The 26,008-nt window shown below is 30.6% G+C and overlaps 1 protein-coding gene across 1 annotated transcript in view; it reads right to left on the reverse strand.

Moving 5' to 3' along the window:
• Window positions 1-20,149, reverse strand: part of LOC129962898 (uncharacterized) — a 36,481-nt gene extending 16,332 nt beyond the window's left edge. The window contains exons 1-7 of the mRNA XM_056076899.1: window positions 19,778-20,149; window positions 12,547-12,690; window positions 9,573-9,842; window positions 7,665-7,981; window positions 4,926-5,274; window positions 3,685-3,972; window positions 2,344-2,544 (exon numbers count right to left, since the gene is read on the reverse strand). Of these exons, the coding sequence (XP_055932874.1) occupies window positions 2,344-2,544; window positions 3,685-3,972; window positions 4,926-5,274; window positions 7,665-7,981; window positions 9,573-9,842; window positions 12,547-12,690; window positions 19,778-19,973 (1,765 nt within the window). The 5' untranslated portion in view covers window positions 19,974-20,149. The remainder of the gene's footprint in view (window positions 1-2,343; window positions 2,545-3,684; window positions 3,973-4,925; window positions 5,275-7,664; window positions 7,982-9,572; window positions 9,843-12,546; window positions 12,691-19,777) is intronic.
• Between the last annotated feature and the right edge of the window lie 5,859 nt (window positions 20,150-26,008).

The following is a 26,008-nucleotide window of genomic DNA, read 5'->3' on the forward strand; positions in this document are numbered from 1 at the left end:
TTCGTAAAAATTTAGATTGCGGACCTGAAATGAATAATGAATAAAAGCGAAAAGAAATTTAAATTAATCACAATCTTCAGTTTTTAATATTTTTCAAGACGGTTTACTTCATGCGTGATAATTTTCTCCTAAAATAACAATAAAAAATTAAATAATTAAAGGAGATCCGGGTCTCTATATAAGAACACTTGCAACATAATAACGTCTTAGGCTTGATTCATCAATCTTTATTTTATTTTTAAAATCCACTCTCCATTATATTGCGACAATAACACACACTCACAGAAAAATGCATTTAATGTCGTAATATTCTATTACAAACACTTTTACAATGAAAAGTATTGTAATAAAATCTACTCAAAAACATTTAAGAAAATTTGTTAAAATTCTTAAAACTAATTGAACAGGAATAAAAGTGATATGATCAGAAAGCTTATTTTTTGTCAAAAATTAAAGTAGTGTGAAAACAGTTTTTGTACAATGATGCATTAAAATTTTGATTGGTTCTTATTTTAAAATCTCATCAAAATTCCTATCATTTATTTATGAGTACACCAGTACACAAGGAGGGACAACTTGCCACATTACGTAGCTCTAAATAAATGCCTGTTACAATGCATGACGTAATTTACAGAGAGTGTGCCATCTAATAAACATTATCATGTTAAAATAACTTTAAGACAATAAAAATAATTTAAATAATACTCCGTTTTATGCAAACAGAAAATTAATTTTTACACTATATAGAGTAAATAAAATACATACTGACTTGTGCTCTATTATACAAATGGCCTTCAATGATTGATAAACTGGATACAATAAATATAATCGTTTGTATTTACCCAAAATTATGCTTGAATTTAAAGATTTTAAAATTTACACTGGTTTTGTAAAATAATGTAAGAAGTTTACATAATGACTTTAGGTAAATTAAATTTTTGCTATATTGAGTTTACATTCGATAACTGTTTTTATATGAAAAAGATATCAAAGGCAAAAGCTTTTTCTCAGCAATTTTTTAAATAACTATTTAAAAAATTTTGTAAGCTGTCATTCTGAATTAAAACATTTTATTAAATTGGAAAATTCTTAAATTTTATACACAGAAAAAATTTATGTGACGAAAAAAATGTACAAAAATGCAAAGATATTGATATAAGAACATTCTAAAATATCTCTCAAATTCCAGATATATAGTACAGTTTAAACAGAGAAAATAAGTATTCCAAATAAATAATATAAAAAGTAAGTATTAGCAAGTATATGCAATATGACGGACATCGAATATTTTAACAAAAGAATAGAATAACAAAATAGGTATAAATTGAATTTGGCAGCAAAGTCTTATTCGAAAGAATCAAGATACATCAGAAAAATAATTTTGGATTCAAAGAAAATATAATTAATTTATGAGTTTCGGAGGAAAGGTTAAATACATGATTATGAGGACATAGAATAGAATGCGCACAAAATTAATTGGAAGACATTTTTTGGCAAAACTATAAAAGGTGGTAAAGTAAACTAAAATAATTTTTAATAGGGTATAATGAATACTAATAAGTGGAATGCTTAGATGGAAATGTCGATTTTTCGCTCAGGATAAGAAATAAAATTACTGATCTATTATTCATTGCCGTAATCAAATCTGACTTGCTTGATTTCTTTTTTATGACGCTCACGATCTTCCGACTAAAAGAATAATGCCAACAGATTAATTTAAGTTGAAAATATGTCAAACAGAATTGGTGTTTGAAAAATAATCTGAACATTGTGTGACTTTTGTATAAGGAATGCTATTTGGGCAATCTTCTGTAAAAGCAATTGTTCATAAAAAGGCTTGTTTAAATTCTTTTATCTGTTGCAAATTTCTCTTTACTAATTTCTTTAGCAACCAACTAGTAATTCTAATACGGAATTTTTAGTCACATATCGTGGGATGGAAGATATTTATTTTGATTCTGTCTACTCCTTTTTCCAAAGTTTCATAGATATTTTTGAATTCTATGAAAAAGTGTTCTTTTTTCATTCTGAATTTTCTTTATGTTTGGTAACAGAATTCCATTAAACTCCAAAATAACAAAAGAAACATGTTAAGATAATAGTACTATATATATATATATATTTCCTTGATATCAGTTTTCCATCAAGGCACATTTATGTTATTTGGTAGCGATGAATATGATATCCTTTCTTAAACTGCAGCTATTTGAAAAAACTAATGGCTAAATGATGCAAGAAATTATAATGACAGTCATGAGTATCCGATGTAAATGTCGTCTAATGCTTCTTATAGCTACTACATTGGGATGTAAATTTTATTTTTGAATGTCTCTCATGATCAGCTTGGTTTCTTTTCTGTTCCGTTTTCCAGCGTCTTGAAGTTATTTTTCACTATGCATGCGCTGTCGTTGTCTTGCCCTTGTTTGCTGTAGTAGTACCTCACCACTATGGGTTCCAAAAGCCAAAGCCCACCCGATAAAACGGATATACCTCCAGTCAAATAGAACATTCCGTCGTAGGATCCGACCTTATCTCTGAAATGGCCTGTGGAATTAAAAAAACATGTCTCATGAAATCATCATACAATGGGACATAATTAATACTTTTTAGATTACAAAAGTTTATAATTTTCAAAGGAGATGAGAAAATAGTTACCAAGAAGATAACTTGAAGCATGATAGTAACAAAAATTTGCTCCGTCAGACAAATGTAGAGTCTATTTTGTTAAATATTTTAAACAATATGTCTAGAAAATTCTAGCAAAAATTGGTCTTATATAAAGTGATAAATATTTTTTCCTCTAAAAAAAAAAAAGGAAAGAAATGTTTTTATTTGAAAAAAAAATGTATTTAAAAAAGTAAAGAAGAGAAGAAATTACAAATAAAAGCTATGTTTATTTTTAACGTTATGAGAGACAAACGAATGTTATGCTTCTATTTCTATTTATTCTAATAGAATGCTTCTATTCCAATTTATTTTTTCTGAATTTTATGGCTCTGAAAAAATGAATTGGAATGACATGCAATTTGATCTAAGTTTTACTGTCCAACTCATACAAATAGTTAGGGTTGAGGGTTTATCTCACGAACTCAAATAAATAAATAAAATAAGTAAAAATATTTAAAAAGATAGTATATTGTTTAAATAGCAAAAATAAAATATACAATTATATAATAATGAATATCATTTTAATATATATATATACCCAATATCAATATCCCAATGTCATGTATACCAATATCAATATCCCAGTGTCATATATACCTAATATCATATAGAATACAATCGATGATTCGAATGACATAGATGCAAGAAAAATACGAAATAATTCTTATTTTTACAATAACTATTATTGTAAGTTTGTATATTCAGAAAATACAATAAATTGGTGCACCGGACGGCCAATAATAATAATATGATTGCTGAGAACCATGCAAAACAGACACGTTTAGATGCATATTCAGTGCATGTAGGAGGTGAAGGAAGGTGAGTTTTTCATTGGTTATGGAAACTGAAACAATGCCGTTCTAATGCTGACAAGACAGCCACTAACCTACTTACTCACGCGATCGCTTCACATTCTACATGTATCCGTAATGGGCCCTTTTTTATCATAAGATTAAGTCTAACGTATTATTTTGAAGTGTCAAACACATATACAAAAAACATTAAACCTTTTCTTACCGATCATGGGTGGAATGGCAAAGGAAACGATTCCAGATAAAAAGCCCACACAGGCCATAGCCACAGACTGCGAACTGTAGTCCACGTACTGCAGCACGAGGACGGGGAATAGGACAAGAATCGCACCAGCCGTCATGCCGTAAAGAATCAGCAAGACCATGAAAGAGGTCAGAGTCATGGCAAATGGAAAGAGGGCGATGAAAATGCCTTCCAGGACTAGGACCAAGGTCATGAAAGCAGGAATCGTCATTAGTTTTTTGTCAGTCACCCAACCGAAGCACAGTCGCCCTGTGAGAAAGAGAACAAGGAATGACATAATCAGCATGGAATTGTCAATTTCTCTATTTTTATATATGTGTGTGAAAATCAGTAATTTTTTTCTTTCCATAGATATTTCCGATTAATTTTTGGATGCTTCAACAATGACATAATTTTCAAATTAGTCTCATGTAGGTCTCCTATCAAAGTAAGAGCATACCGTAATTTGCGATTCAAACAAAAAAGTTGTGACAATTATTTGTAATGAATTCGGACATTTTCCCACGGAATTTCATTTCAATCACGCACTGATATATACAGCATTTTTAATTAGGTACTTCTTAAAATATATTGATTCAATATACATTGAGCAATTTATCTTTTGACACAAAATACTATAATCTTCATTTGTTGCAGGAAATGACATATTAGCTACGCCCCAAAAGTTGACTATGTTGTTTGTAATACTTCAAATTATCCTGAAAAATGTATTGATGCTTTGTTTATTAGTGGTTACTTTTATCTGATTCAGTGCTAATTATACGTAGAAAAGCTTTTTCGATTAACTTTTTCTCTGGATATCAGGGGAAAAAATATAAACATATTATTCTCCAATTCTTCATAAGAAATTCTACATCCACATACGCATTCGACATTAAGTCAAGTTTGGTTTAGTTTAATTATATTAAGGTCTCGTTTTAAAACAACACTAGGGATATTTTGGGACGGACCTTGTAATTCTGAACCACGGTCAGATGACGAGGACGACATCTGAGATGGTAGCCCCTCTCGAAATTTCCACACTATACCAGCGAGAGGACGTTTGGCTTCGATAGATTTTAGCGTTTTTCAGACCTTCTTACAAGACGATCCTTCGGTGGAAGCAGATCTCGAATCTGAAACCCTCCTGGTTCCGAAGCCAAAACCTTACCATCAGGCCGCCGTGGCCCATCGCAACATTAAGCCAAAGAACTTACACTTACCAGCCAGATCCCCAATAGCCATGGCGTTGATCAGATATTTTCCATTGGATTCCGGAATTCCCTTGTCTATGCTGTAATCGACGATGACAGTGAGGATGGGGATGAAAATGAGGATGTAAGTAGACATGCAGAAACTGATGAGCACATACACGGGATTGGTGTAGAGTGCCGCTATGCTCTTAATGCTTTGCGAAATGGACTGAGTACTCTGATTTTTTGCTCTTATCTTCGTATTGGCCGCTTCCAACACAGGTTTCTCGCTGTTCGTTTTGTTGTTGCTCTTCTCATCAACTTGGCTGGAAATGGAATAAACTCCAGAGCTGGAGTTAGAAGAATCGCTGCTTTCTTTCTGAAATGGAAAGTTCAATTTTTTAGAAACTTGCAGAGACGAAGGGAAAAATGGCACATAAATCGCTATAGAAGCTGTCCGGCTGTATCTTTGTATCTACTATAAGCATATTACATTATGCTTAAAGTTGAATAATTTACTTAGTTTAGCCTATCATTAAAAAAATTAAACAATCCTTTTATTTCCCTCTGATGTTATGAATGCCACCGATACACGGTATTCTTACGACTATTTGCTTTTTTCATCATCTTCTGAATATAGATACAAAATAGCAATAACCTTTGAAGGTGCAGATATAATAAACAAAACAATATATATATATATATATATATATATATATATATATATATATATATATATACTAGCTTTTACCGGCGACCTCGTTCGCGTGGAAATTTTGAGAACTCAATCGCCCGCGAGCAAAACAGCGAAGCCGCCCATTACCGCCTGATTGCCGCGGATATCCTGCAGGCTGCGGTTTAACGCCTCTAATGCATGCTTGTGCGACATTGTGCACTCGTCACATACTATTAACTTGTACTACTGCAAAAGGACTTCCCGGTCGTTGTTTTTGGTGATGGTGCATGTTGGGGTATGTTCGCTTGCAAGATTAAACTGCAGTTTGAAAACGGAATGTTCAACATGGCCACTGTTAAGCAAAGTTGCAGCAATGCCCGAGGAAGATAGAGCCAGAGCTATATTGTGGCCCTTGCGGAGTTGGGCTAGCAGGAGATTCAGGACAAACGTCTTACCCGTACCCTCTGGTGCGTCAAGAAAGAATAATCCCTCCTCTCCACTATTTACTCGGTTCAGAATCGTTTCGTAGATTTGGCACAGCTCGGAAAGTAATCGTGGTATCATTTCATTGACCTGCGCTTCTAAAACCGCGGTGTCGTAGTTTAGCTCCTTCACAACTTCGCTTGATAATTCCCATCTTCGCTGCGGTGGGGGTAGGCCGAAATCAGTGATATGGAAATCATTTTATCCTCAATCAATACCAAAGCTTCGTTAATGATTAGGTTATTGTGAGTGCCATTCAGCCTATGCACGATATCTTTTGATAAAGCGTCCTTGTATTTATCCCACAGCTGGAGGAGTTTGAAGTCCGCAAGTGCTCACTAAAATTGCAAACAGGTCTTCTAGCTACTTTCATAGCCCGAGCTTTATTACTCCTCTTCGAAAGATTAGATTTGCGTTTTCTGGGCATTTCGAAAAACTATCAAATAATAATAAATCAAAAAAACCACCACCCGCAGCGAAGAGGGGAATTAAAACTAAACTAAAAACCGATGCACTTATATATATATATATATATATATATATATATATATATATAATTTTAAAATTTCACAACTATCATAAAAGTTAAAGAAATATCTTTATTGAGTATCTTTAATACTAATTAATTAAGCATTTTTACTTTATATCATTTTATGTGTCCGCAGGTAGACGATTAATTAGAAAAATCTTTAATCGTAATCTGATGTGCCGATTGTCTGTGAATGTTAAATACAACATTATGAACCGAAATACGTTCATTTTTTTTTCACTAGTGCTCTGACAAATAAAATTTCAATGTTTTCCAGTGGAGATTACTACGTCTTGAAAAAGAAGCACCCTAATAAGTCAGTAGCTAAAGCACTGCAAAATTATTAACGATAACACTGCGTCCCAATGTCGCCAAATTTTGAAGTGTAGTCAAATATTTTTAGACAATTACAACCTTCCGATTTGAAACAAAGTCGATCACAAAAATTAAAATCGTAAAGAAGAAACATTTAGTTATTCGATTTATAATTTCATAAAAATAGATATTAAAAAGGACCATGAAAATTATTTCGGGTTTTTTTATGATAGCGCCAGAATGAAAGAAATAAATACATAAATCATGTCGTTCTTGTTATAAAAATGGATATTAACTCCGATCATAATTATTATTTGGTTACCAATCAGATACCAATGGAATCAGATACCAAAAATCTGATTCCATTATAGAAATGCTTCATCTTAAGAGAAGTTTTGCTTGCTAAATAACGATAATAATTAAAAATATTTTTATCATATCATTTTAATTCTAAGATTTATGGAACAAATATTGGATATCCTTTTTTATAATACTGTTCAGCTTTTAAACTTTCTTGATTTTTATTTTATAAGTTTCAAATTTGTAAGTTTTCGATCATCGTAAAAAAAAAAAAAAAAAAAAAAAAAAAAAAGATTCAGATATTGGTTTGTGATATGCACATTGATAAAACTTTAATTAAAACTTACTAAAAATATGTATTTATAAAATTTAGGAACTTAGCCATCGATTTTAAGTTACTTTCCATTACTAGAAATCACCATTCGTATTTTCAAATGATTCAATTCATCATAAAATTTTCCTTCACCTGTGGTATTGTTGTCTCCTGTGGATAATAACACTTCTTTCGATAGCCGGTACAGACAACATTCTCGTCAGTGTCTGCCCTGTTCCTGACCAGCCCCACGACAGGCCCGAACACTCCACTTTGCCTTTGCTTGTTGAAATTCTTGCAAGAGACTTTGCACACATCGATGCTTTCAATGGGGCAGTTGCTGAGGGAAGTGGTTCTGGCCAGCTCCCTCTCCGCCTTTTCCTCGGGTTCATCCTCCTCTAGCTTTGCAGCTGAATCGTCCACAGAAACAACCGTATCAGAAGAGGCACTCGCAGCATTCTTTAAGGCCCCTGAAAAAGTTTTTCTATTAATTATAAAAGGACGCGCGTGTGTGTGTGTGTGTGTGTGTGTGTGTGTTGGCGGTCTACAGGCCAGATCATTTGATTTAAAATAATAAAATTTGACACTTGCATTCTTTGCAGGATGTAAATGGGAATTTTGGAGTATTATATAATTTTATTTAATAAAAAATTAAGCGAAATTTTTACGTTTTCCTCAATAACATCATAATTTATAATGACACAAAAATTATTTTTGCATTTTCTTAAAATTCTAAAAATTATCTTTTCGTTTCTATTATTTTTTGTTTTTGTTTGTATAAATTTTCCTACTTAATCAATTTTTGAAACATATTTTAAGTCTATTTTACAAGCATATATTTCATTGCTAAAGTAAAATTGATATAATTTTCATTATAGCTATTAATATTTCATTCTGTCTTTTCCTCCTTGTTGATGGTCAAAATATGAAGGATTGGATTATTTTTCCATACTGAATAGGGTTTTGTTTAAAGTAAAGCTTTTAATAAAATTTTTAAAACTTTATACTATTTACAACCAATGTTTAACTTCAAAGTCAGACAACGAGGAGTGTTTTTTCACTGTGCGCCCATTTTTAAATACTGCTGTTCTTTCTTGTGATAGAATTTGATGCATACAGATGTCGATAGAAAATTAAAGAAATGGATAGCCTTATAAATAGAATGGTTTAAGGTTTATAAAATAGCACGAGTTATATAATCATCAATTTTTTGAAATTTAAAAATACTCTGCTAAGATAGCAAATATGACATAGTTACATAAAATATTTAGTTGAAATTTTCAGCAACCATTAAACTTGATGAATGAATTACTCTCCAAATTCCCTGATTTGTTATGAAATAGTTTTGATTAACTAGTCAAACCAAGAGTAATCCACTTGATCTAGCATAGCCAGCCAAAAGTTCTTCATAAAGAAGAAATGTTGATTATTCCATTAATTAAAGCCAGTTTGGGGGTCAGAATGGTGTAACCAAGACAGAAGTCTATCTTCAATAAATTGCCTTCCTGAAGGAATTCCCGACTCACACTTGTGTCTCAATTGGAAATCAAGAAAAACTTCTAGTACTTATAACGTCCGCATTAGTAATTTGAGATAAAGTGTGTACCGATCTGTCGATTTTTTTAATATAACTAGTATAAAAAAAAACTGAATTCATTTCTATCATTTCCGTCCAATCGGCATTGTTCCTATTTGCATTCATTTGATAAACATAGAATGTTAACTTTATTCGCAAATGCTAAATCACCCCTGTATTTCGGTATCTCTTTATACTGCCTTCTTAAAATCTTCTCTTTTATACTTATTGCTATCGATATTGCAATGCTAATCACATCAATCAACAATACAATTAGTGTAAACAAGCGACGTCAAAATTTAATTTCTCATGTTTTGACACATTCTTCATATAAATTAGTTTCATACAAACTGAATGATACGTTTTTAATAATCAAAACTATTTAATTTGGAAAGAGCGTAAATAAATAGTTCATTGTATATTTTTCAAAGGAATTTTTACTAAGAAAATTCACCAAAAAAAGAAAATGAGACTTTCATACTTACACAGTCGTGCGTACGCTTCTGGATATTTGACCCACTGGGGTACACTGAGCAGCAGAGCGGGGGGCAGGACATGCATGACGATGCCCCCTAATATAAGGAATCCTCCCGAAAGTGCGTACTTGTCCAGGATAGCTTCGATCATGATTGGAAAGACCAAGCTGCCCACACACGCTCCAGACAGGGCTATTCCAGAAGCCGTGGCCCTGTACTTCTGGAAATATTGATTGACCACGACTTGAAACAAAGTGTTGGCGAAGGCGAAACCCATACCTTGAGAATAATAAGTTGCAAATAAGTAAAACATTTTCATATTTTCCAGATGTAAAATGATTAAAATAAATTCATATGAAGTTGTTGATAATATAAGAATTAGGTAAAAAAGAAACCTTCTAGTGAAAATAATCATCAGTATAATTAGGTAAAAAGTAGTTGCTCAGTAGCATGGATGTAAAATGAAAAACTTTGAATTTTTTGTTTCTCCTTTTATTTCCTGTAAAATTTAATTCATTGCAAATTTTAGGACAAAAATTTAAAGCTCATGAAGTATGGACTGTTGTTAACCCTGTATAATAATCTCTTCTATCTACCCTTTTTAACGAACATGTTTCCTAAATCTAATGTGTTTTTGATTGACTAATGATAACGAAAATATTTTCGACCGCATTTTATCTTCGAGTAATGATTAAGTTTATAGATTGTTATTTTCAAAATCGACGCTTTTTACTAATTGTTTCATATAATTTGAAGCAATTAATATTTTTCAATTAATGAAGCACAATATCTAATTGAAGTATTGAAATGCCAGTGTTCCAAAATTAAATGTCAGAATTTCCATATATAGTTATAATTCTATCTAACCAAAGAATTACAAAATATTTATTTACGGGTTTAATACCTCAAATTCAGCAAAAAAAATTTTAAATTTATAAATGCTTTGATTCAATAAAATTTTAAATAAAACTTTAATTTGTTTTTTTATTGTTCCACGTCTCTTCTAATTATTTTATTCTTTATTATTTTATAAATAAAAGTCATTGTAGCTATGCTTATGTATGTTTATATATTCCACATCTCCTCCTAAACAAAGGCGCCTTATTCAACCTAATTTTATCTACTTATTATATAAGACATGAAGAAAAAAGTTGTAAACTTTTCAAAGCACAAAAATTAATTGAATATGCAGTTACTTTCAAATTAACTTGAATTTCGTCTTTTTTTTTTTTTTTTTTTTTTACTCTTTAGTCGTTACTACTATTTTTAAAAATTTTCTTTTACTTTAATATTTATTTCGAAAAAGCTCAAGTTAATTTTAAAGCATTGATTTAAACAAACTTAAAACTAGGCTTCAGGAAATCGCTCAAATATAAACAACTTTCTTGTTATTCTTCAACTTTTATGAACAAAACCGACATAAATGTAATAAATATTAACACATTATGGACAGAATTAGCTATCTGTGGTTTTTAAAAATCGTTTGATCCTATTGATATTCTTATTTTAATTTAACTCAAAGATTGAAACAAAAACAAACGCTGAAACTTTTAAACAATATAATTATTTTGTATATTATTTTATACTAGCCACCGTTGGCGACCAGCCGGTTCGCCAATCTTAATGTTCGTTTAAATTCTATTAATTAAATATTTTACTCAATTCCTACTTTAATAGATTCTTCATCAAAATATTTTAAAACTTCAAATTTTGATAACTCACTCATAATATTATAAAGGCCTTCAGTCATAACGTAATATGTATCTCTCTAATTTTCTGAAAGCTCTCGTAGAATTTATGCTTTAAATTAAATTGGAAAGAATTAATCTGCTATTAATATAATAATATTTTTTACTGAAACAAAACTTTTTTATAATATGATTACTGATAACAGAGTCACTGAGCGTTTAAACTTTATGGGCACTAAAGAACTAAAGAATTTGTTTCTTAATTTATGTAATATCTCAAGAATTTGTCAACAAAATTTTTTCAGATTCATTATGAGCAGGTCTATTAATTAACAATGTTTAATTTCAAATGCATCAACCACTAAGAAAGTAAAATGAATCGTTTAAAATAATCGATCGAAAACAGGTTTAAAAAAAAACTACTTAAAAAACAATAAACTTAAAACTATAAGCATACACAAAAAATATATAATTAACATAAATACAATTGAATTACAAAAGCATGCAACTCACCTAAAAATAATAATAATAAATAATTAATCATCCGTTCATAATATTGTCAACAATCAGAACACAATGCGCATACGTAAATTTCCAACGCCAGTTACGGTAACGCAAATGCGTTAATTTTTCTACGCCAGTTGGGGTAACGCTATGCAGATTAGACATTTTTAATTTCCTTTATTCTGTGTTATTTTAATTCAAAAGTACTTCAGAATGAATCTGAAACATGGATTAATTAACAATGTTTAATTTTAAATGCATAAAACATTAAGAAAATAAACAGAATCGTTTGAAATAATCCGTCGAAAAATGTTAACCCTAGCCTAATTACTGTTGGGAGAAAAAAACAACTGATGCCTTACTTATTTGGCGATGGGGAAAATGGAAGATTTTTTTGGCGGAAAAGTTGGCGTTAGGAAAAATGGAAGATTTTTTTGGCGGGAAAGTTAGTTTTTAATTAATAATGGACTACCCCTAACATTTAGGGGGATGAAAAATAGATGTTGGCCGATTCTCATAGATACCGGATAAGCACAAAAAATTTCATCAAAATCGGTCTAGCCGTTTCGGAGGAGTATGGCAACGAAAACTGTGACACGAGAATTTTATATATTAGATATAGCTAATTTTTACGTTAAAAATATTGTACTAGGAAGGATTTTAATTTAAAGCAACATCTAGTTTACCTAGGTTATAAAAGAAAATAACTCGCCTACGATTCAACTAATTTCTATTACTTTACGATATTTATTATGCTGTATACTTCTAAATGAGAGCTCATTAAATCTTACCGTGTATTCCGCCCCAGCAGACAGCTAGCCAGCTGATATTTGGGGCTACGCTGCAGAGGGCGGCTCCTGCCGCAGCCATCAAACCACCAAAGAAAGTCACCGTCCGAATGCCGAACCGAGTTCCTATAATTCCCACCAAGGGACCTGTAAGGAAAAGAATATGAATAAGAGTTTAGGCAGTTATTACTTAGAGAATGCGTCTGAGAAATTGCAACATCTGAGTCATTGTTTCTTTTTCTTTACAGACGATACAAATTTTGCACTAGATAGACTTTTTTCTTAGCTTATTATCAGACATAAGATGCATCATTACAGTATTAAGGGCTACGCTGCTGTTTACTCCAAGAATTAGGTAGTAATTGCAGAAATTTACTCCTTTGTCTTACAAGTATATAGGATTATAAATCTACATGGGATTTATAGAACGAAATATATTTAAACAAATGAAGAGCTAATCTTCCAAGATCATTTAAGTTTTTTAAAATTCGAAGAATTCAACGTAAGGGTTTATTAAAAATTAATTAATGAAATATCAACTATCTAGGAATTAAATATGTGGTGCCTTCGTTATTTTTAAATGATAACTTGATTGTAGAAAAAAATGAACTGATATCAATAATATTCGCTGCAGATATATTGGAATGTATAATTTTTCCTGTTGCATATATGACATTTCAAAATAACCATTGACAGTCCTCATCCCGAATTTTTTCCGCATAATCTCTAATAAAAATACTATCCCCATCCTAGTTGAAAATTTTGGTCCGTAAATGAGACCGGGAACGCCACGAGTGCCCAAATTTTTATTTTCAGATTTCCGCGCAAGAGCACTTAAGTAAGAAGATCTAATATGCATTTGAGACGCTTTATTTTTTACTGAAACCAATATTTAATACACAACTATAATTTTAACAACAAAATCACATGCCACAGTTCACTTTTTTTATGTTCTTGAGCTATCGCATTGAATTATTACGCACATAAGAATATACGAACTAACTGATGATTAGCCTTTCATCGGATTTTATTCAAAACTACAACGCATCCCGTACTGATTTCGCTTACCAACCCTAAGAATCACGTTGTTATTCTTTTGGAAGCATTATTTTATCCCAGCTTGCTTTGCTCACTCGCCATATGTTTATGAATTTCTGCTAATAATAAGAAATTATGAATATATTTATTATTAAAAGTGAATTTAAATTATTTCAAATCGCATGAACTGTTAACATTAATTTTTCGTCTACTACTAAAAACTAAATTTTCAATTTTTAAAATTAAAATTTTCTGGTAAATGAAAGATATACATGCAAATGTTATCTAAGAAAAAAAATGTTATAGTTTAAAAATCAAAATTAAACTTACATATTTTCCCTTGCTTTGATAAGACATGTTTCATCAAAATTGGGCGGCATAATGTCAATAATATTGAAATAATCGCCACCGTTTACTAAATATAATTTTATTATGATTTCATTTCATTTATTTCAATTCAATCACTCAATTTCATTTCATTTATTTATTTCATCTTTGTTTTATTATTATTAAAAGCATTCTATTTTATGATTTGATGAATAATGAAATTAATTTAAATTCATGGACTATTTTATAGATTCAAACAAATGAAAATCCGAAGGTGCCAAGTTCAGGCTGTATGGTTAACGATTCAAAATTTTAAAAGCGAATCCTTGTCGTTTTGGAAGAATGGGGTGGGGGGGGGGAAACTGCAATGATAATTAACACTCATCATACAGTCCAGACTTGACACCTTCCGATTTTTATCTATTGTGACATATGAAGAGGTTCCTCGGCGATCAGAAATTTGACTGACGATTATTTTAAATGGGCCGATGGCGTTCTATGAGCCCTGTATTTCCATCACTGGACAAATGCCTCAGCATAAATGGTAGATATGTCGAAAATATATACATTGGTAATATTTTAATTTCTGTTTTATGTTGTCATTCATTGCATTTTTTTATAACTGTGTTCAAAATTATATACATTACTTATTGATACCCACTTGTATTTTCAGCAGATATAGATGGAGAATACCAAACACAAAATTAATCCTTAATTAATGTATTTTAATTGATTTATGAAATCTGAAAGGCTCTCATTGCCATTGTTACTCTGAAGGAAACTTGTTTGGATTTAATCAAAATCGGACAAAAATTATAGATTTATTTATACAGTGAGTAAAAAAAGTTTCTGTATGCAGCTATGACTGTTAATAAAAGTTTAATTTTTGGCACAAAATATTTTGTTATGAATAGGAACATTTTAAAATTGGTTTAACACAATTTCATTCATTATTTATGAATATTATAAAGTAAAAACTATAAAGAAAATTAAATTCTTAAATTGCAAAAATAAAAAAAATGCCACTAATAAGGAACAAAAAAGTTTCCGTACAGTATTTACATATTACATGAAAACCTTTTCCTTGCTGACCAACTTGCATTTAATGATCGGTTGGCTTTCCTTTACCCTTTATCACTTCTCTCAAATGTTGTGCCATAACCCTCATCAGTTTTTTTGTTGCTTCTGGAGAAATACTACTCAAAATGTCTTGAATGACCCTTTTGAGTTCAACCTTGTTCTTTGTGCCATATTTTTTTACCTCACGACCGATTTCGTCCAAAACATGTCCTATAACGATTAAATCTGGAGACTGGAGGGGGCTATTAAGCTATTTTTTAACATTATAGAGATATTACTCTTGACAAATCTTTGAGGTGTGCTTAGGATCGTTGTCCTGTTGAAAAGTAAAGTCTATTCCAAGGGACAATTTATCTGCATTGGTTAAAACGCTTTGTTTTAGAATGTCAAGATGTATGTGCCCATCCATATTTCCATTTATAAAACACAAATATCTGACACCAGCAGCACTTATACACCCTCATACCATATTCCAATCATCACTGTGCTTCATAGTTCCACATAAATTCTTAAGTAACATATGCTGTTTTGATTCCCTTCAGATCATAACTTGATCATCTGACCCACGGATATTAAATTTTGATTCATCACTAAAAAGGTCCGATTCCCGAAAAAGATAGAGGCTTGCTTATATGCTTCTTTGTAAACTTGAGACGCTTTTTCTGTAGCAGAGACTTATAACAGGCTTCTTACGGGCTCCATATCCATTATAACCTTTTTTAAATGTCATTTCTCAGAATTTTAAGATGCGAATTTAATGTTGTAATTAACCATTAAATCAGTTGCAAGTTGAGGTGCACTAATCCGAGGGATTATCTTGCACCTTACACAAGATATTTCTTTTATGCAAGCATTTTAACTTCGGAGTTCTTCCGGATCGATCTCTATCCTCAAATGTTTGCACATCACGGTATCTTTCAATAATATACTGCACTGTAGACTTTTGGTTTGTAAGTCATTTCACTTATTTTTTTCATAAACAATCCATTTTTTCCCAACCGAATCACTATTTTTCGAATGGATTTCTGAATTTCCATTTTAAGACGATCAGCGAAACATTGAAATTAAACAACTGTTGTTATGTCGCATTCTTCACTCTGACAAACCATCAAACTTCGAATATTTATTGTGGATTAGTTGTAGAGCATGTTAGGAGGAATTTGCATTTTGCGTACGGAAACTTTTTTTCCATGATACTTCGTCATTTATCTTAAAAATTGCAAACGGACTTGCTGAGTTTTGTAAAAAAGAGAATTTGTTATGAAACTCCCTTTTAAAGACTCATATTAACAATATATAAGTAGTTTATAAAGATAAAAAGCAAAGATTATAAATTATGCTAGTTTATTTTTATTTTAGTCTTCCGTACGGAAATTTTTTTTACCCATTGTAGGTCATGCAAGCAGGCATTTATATTTACATATCGTATACAGATAATCATTAACTCTCTGACTGCGTAATTCTTTAAAATCACTATTTACATGCGATGTTAGCAAATAAGTTCAAATATTTTTCAAAGAAAGTGAACTGATACTGTTAAGAATTCAGTTAACCACGTGATCTTCCTGGGCTGAGCTAGCTGCCAATCATGTATCACGTGGTCTCCCTGTTGTTGTTTAGTATTTTTTTTTTCCAGTAGAAGCGAACTTGACTCCTGTACTAGGGGGAATGTGATCTCGGTTCTCTTTCTCCCGAGATGTTTTATGTGTAGTTCTCTAGGCCTACTACACTATGGCGTATTCATGTGTCTTTTGTTGCTGATGTTACCAATAAATCCCATAAAAGACAACATGTGTCTTCAAGTCATTTCACCCAGACCACAATCTTCTCTATCAAATAAATTATTGTGTCATCATGAAATGCAGCGATAATTTATTTACAGATACTATACGTTACATGAAAATAATTTAATATAATAAAAATCTGTACTCGTAGAAATAAACACTCTTAACTCCGAAAGACGTGGAATGCAACAGAAAATGGATTGATTGCCAACCCGCAGAAATCACGGGATACGCAGCTGGAAGGTTAAAAGCCGGTGCATGTATGTGGGGGGAGGGAGCTGCCCAAAACTTCCTGGCATACTTTTTAGCCGCAGATATATTTAAGGTGTTCTTGGTGTAATATGCTCAATCAAAGTAAAAAGTACCTTTCAACTCTTTTGTGTGCAGAGTTCAAGGCAAATATTATATTTTAATAATCAAAACATGCAGCCTGAATGTTTTGACGATTCTCTCTTATATTAAGAGATCATAAAAGCTATTTTGGAATTATGTATGCTTATTACTTTTTGGGTTACTAAGTATGGAGAATGTATTGTAATCGTCAAAATTAGGACTCAATATTTTGACGAAGTATGAAGAATGAATTGTAATCGTCAAAATTAGGACTCAAGATTTTGACGAAGTATGAAGAATGTATTGTAATCGTCAAAATTAGGACTCAAGATTTTGACGAAGTATGAAGAATATATTGTAATCGTCAAAATTAGGACTCAAGATTTTTACGAATCTTTGCTATTCAGGTCTCTCTGAGTTCGAAAAACGCATTCTCGCTGTTACGTCCGCTGATCTTAAGCTGAAGCGAAGTAATTCTTTTACCAATAATATAACTCAATATCTTATCAATATCTTAATCTTTTGGATTTTCACGTTGTTTGCATCTTCATCGTTGTGACGAAGTACATTGAAAGAAATTTTAACCAAAACTAATACAATGAATTCATGTTCATATTTCTAATCGTATGTTTGGCGTTGTATGGTCAAATCTGGCTCTTGTGCCATCAATCATACAATTCTATTCAATTCAAATATAACTATTTAATTTAAAATAGTATTCTTTAAATGTTTCAACCAAGATATGTTTCTTTAAATGTCTTCGCAATTTATTAAAATTGAAAAACTGTTGGTTGTCTTACTTAGACTTTAATAAGAAATTTATTTTGAACATTTAACAATTAAATAAAATTACATTTACTTCTATTCCTTCATATACTTAGTTGGGAGGAGAAAGTATTATGATCATTGAAGAATTCGATTTCGAAATTTTGGCCATATGCCATCTTTTAATACTTGTAAGGTTCAAAAAACAAAAAGAGGAAGTTTATATTAAAATGAGTGGCTTGAGGAAAAGAAGCATTGGTAGTTTTCTCCCTGAAACTATTTAGCATATAATTAAAAAAAATATGTTATCCCCCCCCCTGAGAGTGACCAGTGCAGTTGTGGTGGGATAGGCACCGCACTTCATTATGCTACGGAATGCATCCTTACAATCTCCTGTCATATGAAAAAACCATCACCAAGCCATGAACAGGAATGGCTGAAAAGAGTCGCCGGCAACTTCCTTTCCAGGCAAAAATTCCACAGCATAATAAAATTTATAAGTAAAAATAGAGACCTATTCTTGCCTCCATAGCTCTCAACATCAAGTCTCACACCAAAAATGACTAAGGGAAAAAACAAGCACCGCAGTCACACATTTCAATCAATTTCACACAATTCTCTTCATTTTCATTTCTCAAATTATTTTCCATCTGATTTTTTTTAACTGCATTAAGATCTACTATGTCATAAAAAATAAGTGAACACAGATTATATGTATATTTTAACACATTTTATCTCTCAGCATTATATTTCTAAGTGTATTACCACAAATTATATTTCTAAGTTGAAAAATTATGTAAAAGGACTCATCTCAATATAATTTCTTATATAATTGTAAATTCTGTAAATAGTTATTTTTGTTTCACTTTCCTACTGTAAATATTTTGTTAATTAAATAAAATTCCCGTAACATGCCCACCAAACCGTTCAGTGACCAGAATGGTCATGGATACGGGGGTATGAGACGGCGTTCTGTTCTCCCCCTGCAAAGCTCTCAGCCAAGGTCACGAAAGCCACATGTATTTAGATGTTCATTTCCAAGAATCCCGCACTTTCAAATTTTGTATTTCGTAATATAATAAAGAAAACCAAAAGTGCATTTTGGATATTTTTTTCTATTGATTGAAGCCTGAACAACAATTGTAACAGATGATACATGTGATGTTGTTACATCATATATTGTTTGGAATGTCATCTTGTTGTATTACAGAAAGGCAATTGTAAGATAAAATCACGTACCAAATTTCATTCATTTAAATTATTGCTTTTGCATGGATGCGGAAATATAGACCAAAAGAAAGTAAACTGTTTTACCTTTCTAGTTCAAAATTTGATAAAGAACTATATTTTAGAGGCTAAAATAGTGGAAAAAATTTCATTTAAGTAATTTGTTACGTTTTTAATTGTCGCTTTTAAATGTATGCAAAAGTACAAACCGACACATGATTAATTGCATTGATGGATTCGATTGGTTCCAAATTTGAAAAGCATTTAGATATTAAACCTGTTTATTAAATTATTTGTATTTATGTTTTTTGGATATTGAGTTCAATTGTGAAAGCACAGAAGAAGAGACATTCAGACAGAATGCGATTTCGTTCAAAATTTGATAAAAACTGCAAATGTGGTGCTCAAACTACTGACTAAATTTCATCTATCTTGTCGAAGTGTTTTTGTGTTATCATGTTTGAAGACTGACAAAATTCAAATTCCCGGCTCAGATAGTTCTGAAACGTGAGTTTTGTCAAAATTTCAGGGTCGAATTTTTTGACTTTTGATTGTCTTATATTTGTATACTTGATTATAAGAAAATAAAAAAAAAGTAAGTTATCTAAAAGTGCACTAATATTATAAGAAATAACTGAAGAATAATGCAATAGTTTATTAAATATCTAAGGCTACATTACCTGAGAGACTACGTACTGAATTTCTGAGGGTGAATGGCAGCGTTGCTTCCTCTCTTGTGCAACCGTACGCTTTAATGACGGCTACATACAAATATCCAATCATACGAGCTATTCCAGACAATATCATATTGATGACACAGGCAGCCAAAGCGACAACCCAAGCATACCCTTTGTCGGGCTCTTCGAGTTCAAACATTTTTTTCCTTTAAAATTTGCACACAAACCAATCACATTACGAGGTCTTGAAATTATAAATGGCAAATTGTGAAGAGTCTTCACTGTTTTAAGAACTTTATTATAAGAATTTGTTAAATAAAACTGCGCAAATCCAAGTGTTTGTAATATTTGTTCAAGCGCTCAAGTCACACGACGGGCTATAAAAGTACTGTTTGAAACTGTTTGTCAGAAGTTCCTGTTTGAAACGTTTTGGTGATAAAATAGAACCAGAATTTCAATGAGGACTTTAGTATTTCGTGCAGTCATTCAAGTATTGTTTATGTTTTGAAAAATTTCCATTTAATTGTGTCGCTTTTGAAGTGTCTGGAAACTATTTAACGATTTATCTCGAATAGAATGTGTGACAGTTACGCTTGATAATAGATTTTCTGATTGCAATTTTTTCTATAAACGTGATTTTATTATCAATTATATTTGGTTGCTTTATAAGTCAATAGGATCCAGAAATTTTTTTCGATGACATATGATAAAAACCTCTATTGTTTTTCTTGTAATTAGAGCAAATATTTACTAAAAAGTTTATCTAATAGTTGCGAATTGATAAGGAATCAAAATATTTTTATCCGGTTAGCGGGTAACTTAAATGTTTGAAGTTATTAGAGAAAATCTTTGATTTCCATGCGTGATACATACATATATTGATTACTGAGATAAAATAATAGAGTAATCTGCTCGCAGCTTTCTCGCTTAATACCTAATTTAATACCCTCAGTACCTCTTCCTACATAAAGAAGTGCTGACTTTGGACAAAACTTTAAGCTTTATGAATGCTGAAATTTTTATTTTCAGTGTTTCACACTATAAAAATTACGAGAAAAATTTGAGAAAGAACTTCAATTTTGGGAACAAGATCTTATTCTAGATTTTCTTTTTATAAATCGATCCATCGCAAATTAAGTTGCGAATGTACAGACTGGCAGATAGTCACCGCTTTTGACGGATTTAATTCACAAATTGCCAAAACCCTACACTTTAGATATTAAAAGCGTATGCGAAATATTATTTATCCACGATTTTGCGCTTTTGAGTGACTGCGTTTACATTCATGCAGATATACAGGCCGGCAGATGATGTCATTCGACGATTTTGCATCAACATGTGATAAAAGATCTATATTTTGGATATTTATTTAGCTCAAAGGGCTCTATATTTTGGATATTTATTTAGCTCAAAGGGCTCTATATTTTGGATATTTATTTAGCTCAAAGGGCTCTATATTTAGATCTACAATTCACTCAAATAGAAACATTAATGAGTATCGTGAGTTATACAGAATATCTAATAAATACCTACATTAAGACGCAATTCAAATGTATATTACGGCGCTTTTATCTACAATAGATCTATCGAATTGTAATCTCTAAGCAATGACAAATATGAACATTTTTAAAACAGAATCTGCTTAGTATAACGAGATGATTATTCGCCTAATTTCAATATTCTTTAAATGTTCAATTGTTTAGAAAGTTGTTTTTATATTGTTTTAAAAACATTTTGCTGTTAATAATGAGAACGACAACATGTGCATGAAAAATGTATTGAATATCATTGTTACAAAGCGTGTATAAATGCAACTATTAAACAATGAAAAGTAATGTTGTAAAATGCACATAAAATATGTTTGTGAATTTATTCAAACTAGGCGCCTTTGTCGACAAGCTTGTACGCCCAAATTATTGACTTTTAGGATGTTAAATGATTCATATATATATATATATATATATATATATATATATGCAGTAACTTGCTATTTTGATTAAATATAATTATAATTTAATACATAACTGTATTAATATATTTATATATTATAATAAATAATAACATATAATAATAATAAACTTGAACCCTTTGCACTTGGAAAAGTTATTCAATGCATAATTATTTACTTAATACAGGGATTTGTTTATTGTTCCGCAAAATAAATATATATAATTGTTTTAAGTTGAATTTCTCTGAAAAATTAATCTACATCTTTTTTACCATTCTGTAGGCGTTTTTAAAAATCAGAATTGAAAAATAAATAAATAAAATGTCAAAATGATGCACTGTCTTGAATGGTGAGTGAGAGAGCAATGAGTTAATTGTAAATATAAATCAAAGGGAAATAGATAAATAATCTCATATTTCAAATTTCTGACGGAATTATTCCCACGATGAAGGAATCAAAAATTTAAATATAATTAAAAATAACAGATACTACTAATAATGACAAACAAGATATTATTTTTCAAATTTCAGATGCTTGCAGAAGTTAAACCTCATTATATAGATATGCATCCAAAAAGAATTTTCCCGTATCTAATTTTTGAAGAATTCAAAGTATCAAAGTAGTTTAAAAGAAGTCTTAAAATCATTGTTAAATATTTTAGACACAAATGGTATAGATCTTGGAGAATACGCATTGAATTGCTTTTGTTAAATTGATAGAAAAAGACAAACCTTTTGTTATACACTAACAGAAAAATAAATTGAATGAAAAAAGAAAAGAAGAAAAAAAAGGCACCAGTGTAAGTGGCTTTCCCAAATTGTTTTCGTATGATATCTAATAAGAGTGTTACAACCTTCCTCCTGCATGAAATTAGGGACCTGGAATAAGGCTTTGCATGGCATTGGCGAACAATAGTTATGATTTATAGAACTTTGGCGCAATTACAGCATTTTTATCGAATCTATCGTTTAATCTTTGCGGATTAATCCCTGACATGTAGCTAATACACAGTTTTCCCAAAAATCAAATACGGACACCCTTTACCCAGCCTACTAAAATCAAAATATGACATAATAGAACAGTTGTAGTCACAAGATCAAAGTGCCGAATTTCGTTTATTAAGTCATTGAGCTTGATACATAATCAACACTTTGACAAAAAATTTGATAAAATCTATATCTTGTATGCTAAACCTACACATCATATTTTATTTTATCCTTCGCTTTATTTTTATGTTTATCGTGTTATATGGTAAAGCTGTAAATATGGTGAGTTTTTAGCATCCTAGTAATTATTTACTAGTAAGCTTTCACAAAAATTAGTGACAAACATGAAATCTGTGCTATTTTAGCGGTCAAGAAAATTACTCTTTTCATTATGCATATGAATTACCTTAGTGGAGTCAAAGTCAATTCCATAATAGCAATTTTATAATTCTCGTGTTCTTTTTTGCGCACATACAACTATCTAAAGACAATAAGTCCCATAACATCATGGCTGTCATAAAAATGTAAATATATGGTTTATCTATTTTATAAATTTTGATGTATTGTAATTTCACTTTTTTATTCACCTCGTAACTACAAAGATACTTTATTTTTTAACTTTCTATAAAAAAGAAAATTACTCGTTTTGATGTAACAATGAAAGTGGTTTGAATTTCAGGTTCAACAGTATAATTTATTTTGGGAAATTAGGCAAAAAAATATTTTGAAGAAGTTGCCAAAATTCACCAAAAATTGGTATGATTATTAAATTGTCATCATTAAAAAATAATTTTTTTTATTATGGAATGGTGTAAAATTTGTTTTTTCACATTAATATTTTCGGATATTATCGCGGAAAAACCAAAAATTCTGCTTATTTTTAATTAATAAAATTCTAATTAGAAGTTAAAAAAATACCCACAGTGTCGAATTTAGTAGTTATAGGACAAATGATTTTATCTGTAGAGAATCAGCACACATATACACAAACACACACACTCAACGATTTTCAAGAGTACAAAGCGGAAACACTATAACCATAGAAAAAAAAAGAAGAAAAGAAAAATCAATTTATATTATGCTAATCCACTTTCATTTCCTTCATTATCCGAAAATATTTTTAAAATATATTTTAATCACTTTGGTAGTTTTAGAACAATTGGTCCAATCTGTAGAGCGCCAATACACACACACGCGCGTGCGCTCATCCTTATTATTAGTAGAGATAGTAATAGCAATAGAGATAAAGCGATTGTTGAAATTATATAGCAAAAAGAGGGCTCTTGACTTCTGAGCGTTAAATATATTTCTGGATAAATTTATAGTCGATGTCCATACCATAAAATAGAATATGAATATTCACTTGAAAAATTAATTAATGCCTTCTTCCTGTGAAATAGCGAAATCGTTGAGCAATTTTACTGGAGAATAACAGATTGTATAAAGTTTCTTAAATTTTTAGTCTCTTACCAAATAAGGATGAAGAAATAGCTCTTGGGGGTCAAGGGAAAAAAATTTAAAGAATTCAAACTTGTCAGATTTTCAAATATTTTTAGCAAAAAAAAGATGAGAAACTGTTTCAATTTTTCAAAATTTCATTATAATTTTTCAAAAGTAATCTTTTAATATTCTTGATTTTTTTCTATTAATTTATTCAATAAGTGTCTTGAGAATCAATCAACCGGGGCTACGATTTAATAAAGCTGAACCAGATAAAGGCTACCCAGGATGTTTTAAAGATCTGATTGAGAAAGTACTGAAATATACCTTCTTTTTTTATGAAGTAAAATGAAGTATTTTATGAAGTAAATAACTACGATTCTCAATTTCAAATTCGTTATAAATATTAAATAAAAACTACCTTGAGGTTGCACTATAATATGAAAAGAATATGTATTTTTGTTAAGCAAATGCTTTTTTTATGTCAGTTTAGAATTTTATCTCATTCAGGTTAAGAATACATTCATTTGACACAGTTAATCAAACAAATATACAAGCTAACCAAGATTTTATTCAAAGCTTATTAAGGGATAAAAAAAAATTTGATAAAGAAATTATGCTTTTACCAGCACTGTTCAATGTTATTTTATATTTTTCATTTCTTTTTTTATTGATCCAATTATTTCTATTCTTTCTCTATAGAATGGGACTCAATGAACAAGCAAACTTGTTTCAATATTTATATGCACTTCATACTTTTCATATAAAAAAACATGTCAAAATATCTTACAGAAATAATTGTTGGCAATATTAATAACTCTGATTTGAATTAAAATAACTGAAAATGCGAAGCTTAGATGAATAAAATAATACTATTACCTGAAAGACACCTTACTGCATTTCTAATCGTAAATGGCAATGTCGCATCAGCTCTAGAGATGTGATAAGTGTCTATTACAGAGACATATAAGATACCAATCATACGAGACAATCCAGACAATATCATATTGATGACACATCCCGAAAAAGCAATCACCCAAGCCCAGCCTTTGTCGGGTTCTTCCAAACCTATCATTGCAATTCAGCAAGAGGCAGCAGCTTACAGGATTGAGAACGTGCATCCACTTCTTCAGTATCAAATGCGAATGTTCAAAAGAGGAAGTTAAGTTCATGCTCATGTTTCTGTTGTGTTTGGTTAAGTATTAACGAATATCTGAAGAAATAAGCAACAACGAATATTTAACTGCCATAAATTTAACTCTTAAGTTCCAAATCTTTTGGTGATAAAATAAACTCAGATAAAGCTAAGTCGTTTGCAAATTCACTTTAGTGTTGTTGGTTTGTTTTGAAAGAAAAATTCTATTTGCATCACTTTCCTGCGAAATATTTAGAATAACCTTTGATCAGTTATTTTTTAAATGCAATAATTTTGGATATTTTTCAAGGTTTCTTACACTATTTTAAAGGCATTCATACTCTGATGAATTTGATGAGATTAAATAAATTAAGATCTGCGTTTTGAAATTGTAAAATTTCCAACTGAGATAAGACAGATTATTTGAAATGTTGCCAAAAATCGAGTTAATATCCTAAAGTAATTAGATATTTAATGAGTCTTAATTTATTAAATATTCATTTGGCATCAATATTAATGTTTCGTTTCTGCAATTTTTTTAAGGAATTTATTTTAGGAACAAAAAATTTTAAATGGTAACAAAATTAACAACTGAAATTTAGTTTTCTATTAAGTGCACAAAGTATATCTAATAAATTAAATTCCTCATTCACTGTTGAATTCTTTTATATCTTCAGTATAGATATCAAAAGTCATTTCGTTCTAACTTCAATACACTGAAAGCC

This window comes from Argiope bruennichi, chromosome 3, assembly GCF_947563725.1.
Source record: "Argiope bruennichi chromosome 3, qqArgBrue1.1, whole genome shotgun sequence".
Lineage (NCBI taxonomy): Eukaryota > Metazoa > Arthropoda > Arachnida > Araneae > Araneidae > Argiope > Argiope bruennichi.